Raw genomic sequence first — 17274 nt, forward strand, 5'->3', positions numbered from 1 at the left:
GTAGACCAGGCTAGCCTCGAACTCACAGAGATCCGCCTGTCTCTGCCTCCCTGAGTGCTAGGATTATAGGCATGGTGCCCTTACAGGTCTCATGTTGGGTCTTTTCCACTTGATACTCAGCTTTGAAGAGAACAGTTGTCCTGGGCCTGTTACTTGTCTAACAAAACCACTGTCCTCCTCACTTACACAGCTGTGAAGTGCAGTGTTCTGCAATCTCTGAGCAATCCTTTAGAGAAAGAAGGCAGGAGCTCACTGGAACCACAGGTACGTCACACTCCCTCTGTAATTTCACCATACCCTCTGTCTAAACAGAGTCCAAGGTTCATGGTGTGGTCTAAAGAGTCTACGGTAACAACTGTCCGGACATCAGCCATTCCTGCTAAGGAAGAAGCAGGTCTTCCTCACAGGAGGCCTAGGCTCAAGAAGCACGAAGTCCTTTGTGTGGGTGGTGGGGTGCGTGATCCTGCCGTCAGGCCAGCATGCTTTGCCACTGGGCACTGTGGAAACAAACTTGGGCAAGCACACATTTTCTTTGGCGAGGCAACGGCCTCTTCATGAGTCACATCCCAGATCTCCGTCATGGGCTGTGTGGGTGTTGTCTCCGGAGATCTGTCACTAATACTAAGACACTCGTAGCCAGCCAGAGGTGGACAAGATGTCACATCTCAGTGTCCCCTAGGTGGGTGCACATTTACTATAAACGTCATAAAATACATATGAATTTCAAATGTTTTTATCTCTATTTTCTGGTGGGGGGAAGGAGGGTGTTGGTCATTTTGGAAAGTTCCAAGGACTGTGGTGTGAATATATATCTCTAACACCATATGGACAACAGAATATTTAAAACCTTTGGTCTGGTAAGGATTTTATGATGTGTGCTTTAAGAAAAAAAACCAAAGCTACTAGTGATTCAGTTAACTTTCATAATGAAGATATTTTTAAAGGTGGTTAAGGGAGAAACTAAAATGAACAGTTCCGTCCTCTGATAACAAAGGTCCAAAAGGACACTGTTTAATTTTTATTTTAACTGTGAGTGTGTGTGTGTGTGTGTGTGTGTGTGTGTGTGTGTGTGAAAGAGAGAGACAGAGAGAGAATGCACACGAGTGCAGGTGCCTACAGAAGCCAGAAGAGGGCATGCCCTGGAGCTAAGTTGTGAGTGCCATAGAGAGGGAGCCATGTCATGTGGGTGCTGGGAACAGAACTCTGGTCTTGTGGATGAGAAATAAATGCTCTTAACCACTGAGACATCTCTCCAACAGACACATCTACAACAGAGAACACATTTCTTTAAGTATGTTGATGGCTCTGTAGTTATTAGTTAGAAGTAGAAGGATTTTTTTTTCCCTCCAAATCAAATGCTCGGAAGAGAGCGGAGAAGAGGTAGTGAGTCATCCCATCGCCACTCACTGCTGAGAAGTCCCCAAAGTCACAGTGGCCATTCGAGTACAATACAACCTACATCAAGCACGGTGTAGACGCCTGTAACCCCAGCTCTAGGGACAAAGGTAGAGAAAGCACAAGCTGGAGGCCCTTCTGGACTACACAGTGAGTGTGACAACCATTTGGCAGGACCCTGTCTCAAAACAAAACTTTTAAAATGATTGAGAATATAACTCAATGGCGGAGTGCTTATCAATACACATGAGCCCTTTAAATTAACCCCCAGTACCAGAAGAAAAAGGAAATAACCCCGAATTTCCTCTTAAAATGTATAAATCAAATAAATTGACCATAAGTCAAAATATTATGTATTGTATATATATATGTATATATATATATATATGGAGAAACTTATTGATCATATCAGTAAGTACAAATGTGTTTAATTTGGCTGTCAATGAGTGTAAATGAGCTTAAGTGACCCATTATATAAAAATCTTTTCATGCTGACTAACACAGCAAAATCTAATGGTACAGATGGGTATAAACGACAGAACTAAAACAATTCAGAAGTAATAACAAAAGAATGGGCAAAAATATGTGCTTTAGCAAGCAGTCACAATGCGAAGCAAGCAAGAATCATCTGTCTTCATACACAATGACGCAGAATTCAGGCAGGAAAAGAGTAGGGAGAAGGCTGCTTTTCCGTGCTAAGGCACTTCAGGAAAACACAAGTGATGTGTTAGCACGGAATAAGGGAACAACAACTTCATTTAGCAGAAACAAGGAGAAAAAAGAAACACAGATCACCAGGACACCTTGCCACACCACTCTTAATCCAAGATCATTTTAGCAGGCCCCAAACCATCAAAAGCTGGGATATCTAGAGAATATCATGAATCTGGAAGCTGATACATGCTGACCTCTGAGCGCAGAGGTAATTAATACTTGCTTTTCAAAATCATTAACAAACCAGCCCTGACGGAAACATGAAGTCCCAAGAACAGAAATAACATGAACAGCATTCTTTAGACAAAATGGAATAAAAATATAATTAAAAACAAAATCACAAAACAAAAAAAGCTTACTAAAGGAAAATTTGGTACACATAGTAGCATTCAAATATTGTATCAAGTGAGAATGTCAAAGCCAAAAACAGCCTACCACAGAGGGACTTTGAAAGACTCTACCTAGCAGTGTATCAAAGCAGATGCTAAGACTCATAACTAAACCGTGGGCAGAGTGCAGGGAATCATATGAAAGAAGGGGGAGTTAGTAAGACCTGGAGAGGACAGGAGCTCCACAAGGACCAAATATAACTGGGCACAGGGGTCTTTTCTGAGACTGATTCTACAACCAAGGACCATGTATGGATATAACCTAGAACCCCTGCTCAGACGTAGCCCATGGCAGCTTAGCATCCAAATGGGTTTCCCTAGTAAGGGGAACAAGGACAGTCTCTGACATGAACTCAGTGGCTGGATCTTTGACACTTCCCCTTCCCCCGAGGGAAGAGCAGCCTTGCTAGGCCACAGAGGAGGACATTGCAGCCAGTCCTGATGAGACCTGATAGACTAGAGTCAGATGGAAGGGGAAGAGGACCTCCCCTATCAGTGGACTGGGGGAGGGGCATAGAAGAGGAGGGAGAGTGGGTGGGATTAGGAGGGAATGATAGAGGGGGCTACAAAGTAAATAAACTGTAATTAATATTAAAAATAAAAATAAATAAATAATTTTTAAAAAGCCAAAAACAGGAAAAATTTCTTGAAAGTGATAACCAAAATATCCAAGTCTAAGAATTCAGATATATAAGAAACATCTCTTCCAGAACTGTATACTATTAAATAGCTTTTCAATGTAAAGGAAAAACTAATTTAACAACATACTCAAAACCAACAAAACAAAACAGCAACAGGACCAGGCATAAAGTGCACACCTGTGGGGTTCCAGCACCAGGAGAATGAAGCAGGAGGATTGCAAGTTCAAGGCCAGCCACAAACTCTGTCTGGAATGAGAAAGGCAACAGCAAGGGACTAATAACAATAAATGCACAGAAGAATCCTCAAAAAGAGACAGAAAAATAACAGAATAAATCCCAAAGTTTGTCTTTAAAAAAAAAAAAGTCAGAAAATCTTAAAGGACTGATAGTAATCTTTATGACTAATTATCAACAAAAAGGGCTAAAAATGAAATGTCCAAATATAAATGATGAACAGGAAAAAAATCAGATTTTTTAATTTTAAAAAGATACTATACATATAATTGAAAAGTATAGATGAGATAGTCTTTTTAGATAAATGAAATATACCAAAATTTATTCTACTGGAGAAAACAAATAATTATGCAGACTTCAAAAATAGAGGTGTAGCCCTCCTCCTTAAGCCCCCAAGCCTGGGGAGTCCCTGCAGAATCCTGCCAAGCCTTTCACTCAGGTAGTCACACACTGCAGAGCACACAGAAAGAACAAACAGCCCAAAGTGTTTCATGAAGACAATGCAATACTGATCACCAACACTGACAAACTGCAGGGAAAAAATACCTACCAAATAAACTACATTTGGACTTCTATAATAATCTAAATAAAATGCTAACAACAGGACATAGCTTCACATCAAAATATCTTGCAGCCTAGAATGATGCGGCTTAGTTGGGAGAATGCTTGCCTCGAATGTATGAGGCCCTGGTTTGACCCCCAGTAGTGCATACACTGGCTAAACTGACAGACAGCTGCACTCTTAGCCTTTGGAAGATAGAGGTACCAGGATCAGAAATTCAAGGTCATCTTCAGCAACTACAAGAATTCAAGGACATCCTGGGTTACTGAGAATGGCCCATCTGTGTGTATATATACTGCATCATGAAGAAGTGGGAATTATTCTCAAATGCAACACTAATGGATTTTAAAAACACATTCACGTAATCATCCCATTAACTGTCTCCGTTTAGGATAAAGATCTAACATCTACTGCTCATTCAAGATAAAAATATTCTGAAAAAAAATTGAATTTTCTAACATGACATTATATATATATACATATATGTAAATACAAGTATTTACAGACATATATATGTGTGCACACACAAGCAAACAGAGTTGCCCAAAAGCACTCTACTTATTTTAGAAATACCAGTTGCTGTTGGACATAGTGGTGCATGTTTTTAATCCCAGCACTCAGGAAGCAAAGGCAGGTGGATCTCTGTGATGCAGGGCAAACCTGATCTACATAGTGAGTTACAAGATAGTGTACTAAATGGTGAGATTTGTCTCGAAAAGAAAAGAAACACCAGATGCTAGTCAGGCATGGTATCACACATCGCAAAACTTAAGCGACTGAGGCAGGACAATTAGTTCAAGACTGGCCTTCATGTATCAAGAAAAAAAGGAAGCAAAAGCCCAACTCAGTGTACAGAAATACATAACATAACCAGGACATGGAAAAAGGATAAAAACAAAACAGAAGATGCTATTTATGACAAAAAGAAAATAAAAAATATCAGGAGCAGCTAAATGGTACAGTGCTTAACTATCATGTATGAAGACAAGAGTGTGGGAAGGATCAAACTCTTAGGTGTAAATTTAAGAAATAAATTAGGCATGACAGTATATGCCTGTAATTCTAGCACTTGGGGTTTTTTTTTTCCCTTCTGAAACAGGTTCATGCCATGTAGCCCAGACTAGCCTCAAACTCGTGCTTAGGCAAAGGCAAGATCCTAGCACTTAGGAGGCTAAAGCACAAACATCTTGAGTGAGAAGCCTGGACTACATAGCTAGGATGAGCGGGATTCTATCTGAAAACTCCACAGCCTTCCTAAAAGACAAAACAGAGTTGGAATAGGAAGATATTCTATGTTCTTGATAAGACTCAACATGGATGACAGTCATTCAAGGAAAGTTAATATCTTAAAAAAAAAAAAAATCCATCAAGCACCTTATCCAGGACCTGAAGAAGTTGAACATAAGACTGATTTGGACTAAGAAGCAAGAATAGAAGGAAAAGCCCTGAAAGACTTGGTAGGGCAGGGAAGCTGTGCCAGCAGATGTCAAACCTTCAACAGCCTCAAAGGCTCCCAGTCCCGCTGTCTAAGTAGACCAACAGGACCAAAACAACAGATATCGACAGAAGAATAAACAACTGAAGACGTGAGGTAAAGGCAACCTGGCCTGCCACTGGCTTTTGTTTTGTTTCATAAATAATGTTGAGATGTGCAGGATAGCCAAAAGGAAGAGAAGAAACTGTGCCAAATGGGTCTACTCCTCACACCAAACTATAGAATAAACACCAATGTGAACTATAGGTTTAAGCGAAAGAAAAAAAAATTACACAGGGTCTCATGTAGTCCAGACCAACCTTAAACTCTCTACATGGTTATGGATGACCTTAAACTTCGGAACCTCCCTATCTCTACATTCTGAGTGCTGGGATTGTCACCATGGCTGATTATGCAATGCTGGGGATCAGACCCAGGGCCTCATGCATGCTAGGCAAGCAATCTATCAACTGGTCCAAATAACAACATTTAAAAAAATAAGACCTGGAAATGAAAACATGAAACCTTTCTTATTTGACTCAAAAATCAAGAAGGAAAAGATGGATCAATGTAACTACTTAATTCAAGTTAAGTCTGCGCTGAAATAGTGCTACTTGCCTTCCGGAGCAGCCAAAATAAATACATAAATAAATAAATAAATGGTGGCAGCATGCTATGACATTGAGTCTGCAGGCACAGTCAACAGCTCGTGTGTGTGTGTGTGTGTGTGTGTGTGTGTGTGTAAATGGTGACCAGATCTGAGCACTCCTTAGATAGGCCTGCTTGCCAGTATCTAAGAAATGACAGAGACTTCAGGAAGATCCCTACTATTCCATAAACCATAATGATGGCTACAAGGAGCCAACAACTCAGTTTACAAGGAGCCCTTCTGGGGCTTGGATATTTGCTATCTTAACCTCCGTTTATCTTTATCTTATGTACTTGGGTGTTTTGTCTGCACCACTTGTGGGCCAAGGGTGCCTGGAGGCCAGGGAAGAAAGTTGGATCCCCTTCGGCTGCAGTTAACAGTTGTAAGTCACCATGTGGGTGCCGGGAATCAAACCCAGGTCCCTGGAAAAGGACTCGGTGGCCAGCTCCAGAGACAGCCTTGGGCACGTGGTGTCCGGCTGGATCTTCTGTGAGCAACCCTGCAGTGTGCTGCCAGGACAGCAGAAAGAGCTGCACGCACAGTTCCTGCTCTGCACAGGCGAAGGGGAGAGGCCTCAGAAGCCTGCACCTGGGCTCCGCCGGATCCCTTCCCACGCTTCCTCCCCAGACTGCTCCGGGTCTGTTCCCAGTCTTCCTTGCAAATCGCTGAATCTGAGCATGTCTACGGAACCCCGCCCCCACACGCGTCCTAATACATGAAGAACTTCTAAAAATAAAATAAAAAACCAAAGCCCAGAGAAAAACAGTTACAGACGTGGAGATAAAAAGAAACACAAAAAACTTTTAAGCTCCTCCACCTAACAAGAAATTCAAGTTAAAAGTATTCTGAGATAGCGCTACTTATCTTCAAGGTTGGTAAAAATCAAAAACGCTGGCAGCGGGCTGGGACAGTGAGTGTGCAGGCACAGGCGGCAGCTCCCACGTGCGTCACTGCGGAGAGCACCCAGCTTGCCCTTCCCCCCAGAGATCCTGCTCCTAGAAGCTTATTCCAGATACATGTAGACACAAGCGCACAAAAGACCAAAGGTACACACACACACACACAAGCCCCTTCTAACTCTACCCCAACCCGGTGTCACTTCGGAAGGCCAGCTTGGCCCCGCTCTCTTCTTGTTCTAGATTGCCTTTCCCCTCTCTTTCCTCTTTCTTTCCATCTGTACTTTCTACTCCCAAGGAACAAAGTCTGCCCTAGTTTGCAGAGTCCCTGTGCTTCAGCTGCCTGAGACAGGCACTGTTCTGCTCTCTGACAGCACATCTTTACCTCCTAACTCCTCCTTCTGTGTGCATGTGTGTGTGAAATGAGGCCAGGAATAAAGTAAAATAAAAAGAGCAGTGCAAAGTCTAACCAACAGAATGGGTCAGAGAGAGGATAGAATTTCAAGGCTTGAAGACAAGGTATGAAAATTGGTATATTCGGTCAAGGACCAAAATGTATTTTTAAAAATGTACAAACTGGGCTGGAGAGTTGGCTCGCCGTTAGGAGTGCTTGCTGCTACTGCGGAGGATGGGGTTTGGCTCAGGTGGCTCACGATCATCTGTAACTCCAGCTCCAGGGGGTCTGATGCCCTCCTCTTGACTCTATGGCACCTGCAAACCTTTCTCTCTCTCTCTCTCTCTCTCTCTCTCTCTCTCTCTCTCACTTTCTCTCACTCACTTTCATTCTCTCCTACTCTCTCTAAAAAAATAAATCTTTAAAAATATGTGAGTGGAACATCCAAGGTCTTTTGGACATCCTAAAAAAGACTAAATCTATGAATTATAAGCATAGAAGAACTCCATGCCAAAGGCATAAAAAATATTTTCAATACAACTATAGCAGAAAATTTCCCCAAGTTTAGGTAAAGAGAAACCCATCCAAGTACAAAAACACATACATCTCCAAATAGGAAGGACCAGAAAAGATACTCTACGTCATAGTAAAGTTAAAATACCAAATGTACAGAACAAGTATTAGAAGCTACAAGAGAGAAACACCAAGACAGGCCCATCAGAATAACAAATTTCTCAACATAAAATTTAAAAGACAAAGGGGCTTGTAATGATGTATTTCAAGTTATGAAAGGCCACAGCTGCTAACCCAACTAACCACTATAAAACTATCATAATTGAGGAGGAAACATTCTACAATAAAAGCAGACTAAAAGGATTTGTGATCATTAAGCAGGCTCTACGGAGAATTCCAAAAGAAATTATTTGAGCTGAGAGATGAACACATCAAAATGGCTACAGGGAAATAATTAAATATGCCAGAATAGTAGTTTAACAAAATGAGAATTAGGAGAACATTAACTACTATAAAATCAGTAAAATCCTAAGGATAAATATATACTTTTCAATAACAGTACTGAGTACTAAGGTCTTATCAATACTAATGTCTTATCAATCAGTCAAAAGAGCAGACTAGGAGACTGGATTTAAAAGCAAGATCCATCTGTTTGCTGCCTCCAGTAAACAACATCAAAAATAGACACTATCTTAGGGGGAAAGGATGGAAAAGTTATCCAAGCAAATGGAGCCCGGAAAGAAGCAGGAGTTTCCGTTCTAGCGTCTGACAAAATAGACGTCAAACCAAAACTAGTCAGTAGGGATTTTTCTTTAAGATTTTTTAAAAAGTGTGTGTGTATGTGTGTGTGTGTGTGTGTGGGTACCCAGCTAGCTAGCTACAGGCTGTTATAAGCCACCATGTGGCTGTTGGGACTTGAACTCCAGTCCTGTGCACCAGCAGTATGTGCTCTTAACCACTCAGCCAATCTTTCCAGCCCAAGATTTTATTCTATTTTTAATTACACATATGTGGGAAAGGGAGGTGTTCATGTGAATGCAGTTCCTGACAAGGCCAGAAGAGAGCATCAGTTACAGGTGATTATAAGCTGGGAACTGAACTCAGGTTCTCTCCAAGAATAGTACATTCTCTCGTCTCTGTGTCTCTGTCTGTCTGTCTGTCTCTCACTGTGTGGTATGGTGTAGTGTGGTGTGTGTGTGAGTCTGTGTGTATGTCTGTGTGTGTTTGTCTGTGTGTCTGTCTGTGTGTGTCTGTGTGTGCCTGTGTGTTTTGTTTTGTTTTGTTTTTTGAGACAGGTTTTTTCTAAAGCCCTGGCCATCCTGGAACTCACTCTGTAGACCAGACTGGCCTCAGACTCAGAGATCCACCTGCCTCTGCCTCCTGAGTGCTGGGATTAAAGGCATGAGCCACCACTGCCTGGCTTTCATACATTCTCTTAACTGCCGAGTCATCTCTCCAGCACCATCACTGGAGATTTTCAAAAAAGGTCATTTCATGCTAACTAATGAAACAAACCATCAAGAGCGCATTATAATTCTAAACATATACTCACTGAACATGGGAGCACACATAGAACAAATACTATTAGATATGAAATTAGAAGTTAACCCCAACACAGTAACAGTAACTTCATGACTCGATTCCTACCAACCTACAGGTCATCCTAATAAAAAATAATAAACACCATAGCTAAATGGCATCATGGATCAAAGGGACTTAACAGACAGGTCTATAGAACAGTTCATCCCAACACTGCAAAATACACATCCTCTTCAGCAGCCCATGTAATATTCAATTAAAATAACTTTTTTTATCCTCTCTGACCACAATGGAAAAAGCTAGAGATCAACAGCAAGAAAAACTAAAGAAAATTCACAAACTCACAGAAATTGAACAATACACTATTTAATAATAAACAGTTTACTGAAGAAATCAAGAATAAAATTTTTAAATTCCTGGAACTGGACAAAAATGAAAACAGCATACTAAAAACCCCTGCAGTGCAATGAAACCAGTCCTAAGCAGGAGCTCCACAGCTATAAACACCTACACTTAAAAACATCAGAGCAATCTCAAGCAAGCGCTCAGTTATGTGCCATAGAGCCTTGGAAAATAGGAGTAAAGTCACAGTCATAAGCAGCAGATACAAAGAAAGAGCCCCGGTCGGAGCAGAAAGCGCTAGATAGTTCAGCCAGTAAAGGCGTTTAGCACCAAAAATGACCACCTGAGTTTAATGCCCTGGGACACACAACAGGAGGAGACAGCAGACTCCTGCAAACTACCCTCTGACTTCTATATGTGTGTTGTGATGCATGACACATGAGCATGACTATGTGTGCACACGTGTGCACACCACACAACAGAGAGATCCAAATAAATAACCGTGACTTTGTTATCTTTTTAAATGTTTTTAAAAATCAAGACAGAAACAAAAAATACAAAGAACTGATAAAACATGATTCTTCAAAAATTTAAAAAAGATCAACAAATCCTTAGCCAAACTAATTAATACAATTAGAGATGAAAAATAATATAACATACCAATGAAACTAGAAAAAAAACCTAAGGATACACCTTAAAAACTTGTATTCCACTAAAGTGGAAAACTTAAAACAACAATAACAACAAAAACTTCCATTGCATATGGCCAACCAAAGTTAAACCAAGATAAGACAATTTAAACAGATCTATGATAAACAATAAGATAAAAAGTAAATAATTAGAAATCTCTTAGTTGGGGCTGGTCATGGAGGCGCACATCTTTGGATCCAGCACTCAGGAGGCAGAAGCAGGCAGATCTCTGAGTTTGAGGCCAGCTTGGTCTACAAAGTGAGTTCCAGGGCAGCCAGGGCTACACAGAAAACAGTCTCAGGGATGGGGAGAAAAAAGTCTAGGCCTAAAGGAGTACATTAATTATAATTAATTATATCAGACCTTTAAAGAAAAACTAACATCAAACCTTCTCAAATTATCCCATAAAATAAAGAAGGAACACTTCCAAATTAATTTTATGAAGGCAAATGCCAAAAGCAGATAAAAAAAAATTACAGACCAACCTCCATGATAAAATTAGACTTAAAAAAATTCAATAAAATACTTGCAAACAGAAATCAAGATCACATTAAAAAAATCATTCACCACAAGGATGAATGGTGTTGGCTCCATTCCAGAGACAGAATAGATGGTTTAATATATGCAAACCAATAAACAGATCACACAAATGAACTCAAAGACTGAAATCACACAATCACCTCAGCAGAGGCAGAAAGGGATTTGGACAAAATAGAATATCCCTTCATGATAAAAACCACAAAGGTACCAAAATTGGAGAGACCAGATACAAACATAATAAAGGCTTTCCTATATACCAGTGACAAACATACTGAGAATGAAATCAGGAAAACAATTCTATTCACCATGTCCACAAAAATAATAATAATAATAATAATAATAATAATAATAAACCTGGGAATACGCTTAACCAAAGAAGAGAAAGATCTCTACGAAGAGAACTGTAGAGAAGTGAAGAAAACTGAGGAAGACAATAAAAAATGGACAGACTTCCCATGTTCACTGAAAGAACACCAGAAGTAAGCTATGAATTTGCTACGATCTCTAGCAAAATTCCAGAACATATTAAAATTCATACAGAAGGCTGGAACATTGGCTCTGCAGCAAGAGCACCTGCTGCTCTTGCAGCGGACCCAGGTTTGGTTCCCGGCAACCTCATGTAGCCCACAGCCATCCATGACTCCAGTCCTATGAGATCCAATGCCCTCTTCTGACCTCCACAGGTATGTCACACACGTAGTACACACACAAACATGCAGGCAAAACACGTATATACAAAATTTTACAGGTCTAAAAGATTTTTAACTTCTTTGATATTCCACTCACTCCAGTCAGAATAGTTGTTAACAAGAAAACGTGATACAAACGCCAACAAGGATGTGAGGAAAGGAGAACCCTTATTCATTACTTGTAGGAGTATAAATTTATCCAGCCACTATGAAAATCAGTGTGGAGGTTTCCCCCAAAACTAAAAACAGAACTTCCATGGCCTAGCTATACTGCCCCTGGGTATACACCGAAAGAACTCTGAGTCTTAGCACAGGGATTCATACACACCTGTTTACTGCCACTGTATTCAGAACCGCTAAGAAAAACAGCCTAGGTTACCATCAACTAATGAATGGACAAGGAAAGGTGGTACATATAACAATGAAATTTTATTCAACCATAAAGAAAGATGGAATTTGCCTTAAAATGTATGGAACTGAAAACTATTAAGTGAAACAATCCAGGCTCAGAATGACAAATAACACACGATCTCTAAAATGCTGGTCCTAGCTTCTAACTTTTATATACGTATTTATATGGGAGTATGTATAAAGCCCAAAAAATCAGAAGGGGAACCATAAGAAGGGAAAAAAGAACTACATGGTGAGACGGGCAGAGGAACTCGTGTGATACAGAGGAAGAACGCCAGGGTGCCCAACGGGTTACTCAGGGAGGAGAGGCAGAGAGATAGGAGAGGAAGGATAGGGCCAACCAAAACTATGGATGTGTGAAAATGCCCCCAAGAAAATCTAATATTTGACAAATTAAAAACAGCTGGGTGCAGTGACACCCGCCTTATAATCCCAGCATTGGGAGTCAGCCAGTGGCATCTGGATCTCCGTGAGTTAGAGGGAAACCTGGGCTACAGAGTGAGACCCTGTCCCAAAAAACATTTACAAAATTTGGGCCTTGTTCATTGGTTAAGAGCACTTGCTGCTCTTCCAGAGGGCCAGGGTATAATTCTCAGCACCCACATAAAGGCTCAGAACCATCTGTTATTGGCTCCAGGGAATGAAACACCCTCTCAGGGCTCCACAGCCCCCAGGCATACATGTGGAACACATACCTACATGCAGACAAAACACTCACACACGTGATAAAAATAAAAAGAACTAAATCTTTTTTAAAACTAAAAATTAATTTGAAAAGAGTATGAAACCCAGAGGCAACCCACATTTGTAGATAAAACTCCTGCCAGAAACCATCCGTTACTGAATGAAAATCTCAGGGCTGGGATGAGTGCCTGAGGTTCCCTAAGCGACACAGGCAGTCACACAGCCACTGGTTGTCCACCACCGCCGGCTGTTTGTCTGCTGGAATCATCTCATGACTTGTCTGCGTCCAGACAATGCGGCCTGCTGCCAGTTTTGCTCAGGAGCTTCTTTGGTTGAGGTGGTCAGCGGTGGGGGGCGGGGGCGGGGGTGGGGGAGACATTTTCTGTAGTGGTGTAGCACTAGTAAGGTGCCAGGCTTCTCTAAACAACTTTATGAAACTCACTGTCCCCCCCCCACCCTTTGCCACCACAAAATGCATGAATGTAAAAGTGGGGCGATTTGGGGAGACCAAGGGGACTAGCAGGAAGGAGTGCCAAGGGGACAAGAGAGGGTTACCAGGGGAGGTGAATATGATTCAAACACATTCTGGAAGCCAAACTCTTGTCTTTCTGGTTGTGAGCCTAGCCTTTAAAGGCTGAGCCAACTCTTCAGCCCTAAAATCCATTCTGTAGATGTATGAAAATACCATAATAAAACTAATTATTATGTGCAGTTAGTATATACTAATTTAAAAAAAAACACTTTTAAGCTGGATGTTGGTGGCACATGCCTTTAATCCCAGCACTCAGGAGGCGGAGGCTTGTGGATCTCTGAATTCGAGGCCAGCCTGGTCTACAAAATGAGTCCAGGACAGCCAAACAGCCAAGGCTACATAGAGAAACCCTGTCTCAAACAATTTTTTTTAAATCCACCACTTGTGGTGGTTTGAATAGGAATGGCCCCCCACAGACTCATCTGCTTGGCCCATAAGGAGTGGCACTATTAGGAGGTGTGGCCTTGTTGGAGGAAGTATGGTTGTGGGCTTTGAGGTATCATATGCTCACACTATATGTGTGGCTTAGACTCCTTTTGCTGACTCTGGATCAAGATGCAGAACCTGTTCAGCCCTTCCCCAGCACCGGGTCTTCCTACATAGGCTGCCATGCTTCTTGCCATGATGATAACGCACTAAACCTTGGAAACTGGAAGCCAGCCCCGATTAAATGTTTTCCTTTATAAGAGTTGCCATGGTCATGGTATCTCTTCACAGCAATGAGACCCTAACTAACAGGCCACTTTTAAAAGAATGAGGTAAGCCGGGCGTGGTGGCACATGCCTTTAATCCTAGCACTCTGGGAGGCAGAGGCAGGCGGATCTACAAAAAAAGAGGCAGCCAGCCTGGTCTGCAAAGCGAGTCCGGGACAACCAAAGCCACACAGTCTAGAAAAACCAAAAGAAGAAGAGGAGGAAAAGGAGGAGGAGGAGAAGGCGGAGGTGGTGGCATATGACTGTCCTAAGATTTCTGATGGGATACGATAGGAAAAAGCAATGGTATTCTATAGCAGCCCTTAGACTGCATAACCTCTATCTACAAGGAACATGAGACTGCCAAAACTGAAGGACACAATACATAACTATCAAAATGACAATATCTTGAGAGACAAAAAAAATGATTGAGGAACTATTCCAAAAAACATGGAACATAAATGGCATAATGACTAGGTGTGGCAGCACATGCCTATAATCCTAGCACTCCGGAGGCTGAAGCAGGGGCAACATAACAGCACCCTCACCTCACCCCTTTAAAAAAAGGGGGAGGGGATGACCACCAAATCACCAAATGCAATGCATGATGCAAGAGTAGACAGGGTTAGACTCCAAAAAGAAAAGAAAAAGAAATGAAACTGTTCATGAGTCCAGATTGCAGACAGAACAGTCCTACCTCATAAATGTTAATTTCTCTGACCTTAGTATCTGGTCTGTGGTTATTTATAAATCCTTACTCTCACTCAAAAAGTAGGCACTGAAATGCATAAGAGGATGTTGCCTACACCCTTCTCTTAAACAGCTCAGAGAACTAACAACGCACACAGGAACATAAAATGGCACAACAAATGTTAAGAGCTGCTAAAACGGAAGAGCACATACTGGATTTTGTTCTCTCCCAGTCTTCAGCAGACTTGGAATTATTTCAAAATTGGCTTAACTGTGTGAAACTACTTTAAACGTTTGGTTGAGCTATGAGGCTGGATTTGAGGTGTTTTCTCTGGGAGAGCAGCAAGCCTGGTCATCCTTTAAAGAGCTGAAACTTAATTTCTGGATCGCAAAGGTCCCTTTGTCTATTGCTACCCTGACCCCGTGCACACTCAGTCGTTCTGAGGGTTTCTCAGATTTTAGGACGCCAGAAGAAACATATTTGCTATAAAACACAGGCCAGATGGCCATGGTGGCTCACACCTGTAATCCTAACACTTGGGAGACTGAGACAGGAGGATTTCCCAAATCAGTGCCAGTTTGGGTTATGAAATGAGAAGACTCTATGGGGGGGCGGGGGAGATAGAGAGGCTTCAACGGAAACCACCATCAAAAACACAAAACAAAGAACCTGTCCATTTCACAGTGCCAACCGCGATCTCCTGAGTCTATTTTATTCCTCAATTCTTGTTATTTTTAGCTGCATTTTACATCTCCTTGCAAAATGACTAAGCTCTCTAAGAAACATGAGAAATTATTACTAATGCATGGAAGCTTGTAAGTTTAGGGTATGCAGTCTTCCTTCTGCTCACACACTGGGCCCTAGGGAGCACAGGGACTTCTATGGCAGAAAACACCCCCAGGAAACCCCCAGGATTCCCCATCACTGTGTCCAAAACCTATGAGAGCCTGCAGCACAGCTCTGGGCCATGATGTTCTACTGAAGGTGAAAGTAACATTAATCACTCACTTCAGAAGGTCAACACTGAGCACAATTCACATATCTACAGCAAAAACAATGGATAAGATCTCTGCTTCCTAATACGAAACAAAGCACAGAGAGACTCAAGGAGCTTTGCTTTACTGCTATGACTATGCAATGCTTTATATTTCAGCAGTCTGGGCAACAACAACAAAAAGACAAAAACAAAAATCTCACATGCGGACATTAAAATGAGATCAACTTTTACATTTTGCCCTCATTCCTGACACTACCAGGGACTGCCAGTTGTAGCATGAGACAGCGCCAAGGGGAGCCAGCAAATGAAGAGTGGGGCTGATTTAAGCTTGTGTTTGGAGTACTAAGCAAATCCTCCAATATATGGCCACAAAACTTCTCTAAAAAACGTTTATTTCCAAAAGAAAAATTAGCACAAATAAAAAAAAAAAAATGTTTTCCAATCTGTAACCACTGCTGGTCCCCGAGCAACAAAAGGAAAGACATATCAGTAGGAGATGGGCTGTAGCAAATTAGAAGACACCCCCACAAGGTTGCCAAGGAAACCAAACCAAGTATATTTTCCTACAGAAAAAGAACTGCAGGTAAAGAGAACATGCAACAGAATATCTGGTGACAAGGTGCTACCATCTCTTGGAAAACACTTTAGGAGGCTAAATTTATTTGCAAGCTATTTATGAAGTCGGCAATGCCAGCAAATATTCCCAAAACTCCCAGGTTGGACGGTTCTGCTGCCACCGTTCCTAAAGTCAGCTAAGCCTGGCCGCTGACAGCGCAAAACATTTCTTGAGGTCTCTTCTGAAAAAGTAACATCTTCAAAAAAGAAAAGAGCTACCCCGCCCCCACCCCCCAAAAAAAAATGGAGAACAGAATCCCCAAATTTAAACTGTTTTTTTTTTTCAAAATGGAAGTCTTTTTTCAATGCGTTGTTGGTGCTGTGTTTTAAGGGCAAAGGCGAAGGTATGCAAACCAAAGCAGGGGCTGAGCTTGGCTGTGCCACTTCGGAGTGGAGAAGAGCAGAGTGGGAAGGGGGACAGGGTGTCAAGTTGGCAGGGCACGTGTAAACGTCTCCGCGAGTAGGTGGTTGGTACAGCAGCAGGGAAAGGTGACATGCGCGTGAGCGCCCAGGATCAGGACAGGTGACAGGCACCACGGTGGAGGGGGGCGGGGGCCCAACGTGAGCTCCCGGGGGCAAGGCCTGCCGAGAGAGCATCCGCAGCAGCATCCCCTCAGCGGTCCCTCCCCGAGGCTGAGAACCGTCCCCCCAGCTCCCCATCCCCCAGGCCGAGCCCTACCCCTCAAACTCCTCACGCCCTCAAGCTGAGCTCCATCCCTCCGCGCTCCTCCCGCCGTGTGACCCCGCGGGGAAATGGCTCGGAAGCCGGGCGAGGCGTGAGTGGGCGCGATGGGGCGCGGCTCTTACCCGGTGCCGCAGTCAACCACGCAGGGAGGCAGCGAGCCCGCCATGCTCGGCCACGAGGCGCCCGGTCCCCACCGGCCCCGTCTGCGCCCGGCCGCCCAGTGCCCGGCTGCCGGTTCTTCGCCGGCGCCGCTCTTCCCTGGGAGTCACCGGAGCCAGGAGGCACCGTCGTCGCGTGACGTCATCC

General features: G+C 42.6%; 1 protein-coding gene across 3 annotated transcripts in view; it reads right to left on the bottom strand.

Annotated features, from left to right (window-relative positions):
- Actr3b (actin related protein 3B) overlaps positions 1-17268 on the bottom strand; it is a 92059-nt gene extending 74791 nt beyond the window's left edge. The window contains exon 1 of one of the 3 annotated variants that reach the window (XM_060373773.1): positions 17091-17268. In XM_060373773.1, coding sequence (XP_060229756.1) covers positions 17091-17134 — 44 coding nt within the window. In that variant the 5' untranslated portion in view covers positions 17135-17268. The remainder of the gene's footprint in view (positions 1-17090) is intronic. The other 2 variants (XM_021636891.2, XM_021636892.2) reach the window with 2 other exon arrangements.
- Between the last annotated feature and the right edge of the window lie 6 nt (positions 17269-17274).

Source organism: Meriones unguiculatus, chromosome 21 (genome assembly GCF_030254825.1).
Source record: "Meriones unguiculatus strain TT.TT164.6M chromosome 21, Bangor_MerUng_6.1, whole genome shotgun sequence".
Lineage (NCBI taxonomy): Eukaryota > Metazoa > Chordata > Mammalia > Rodentia > Muridae > Meriones > Meriones unguiculatus.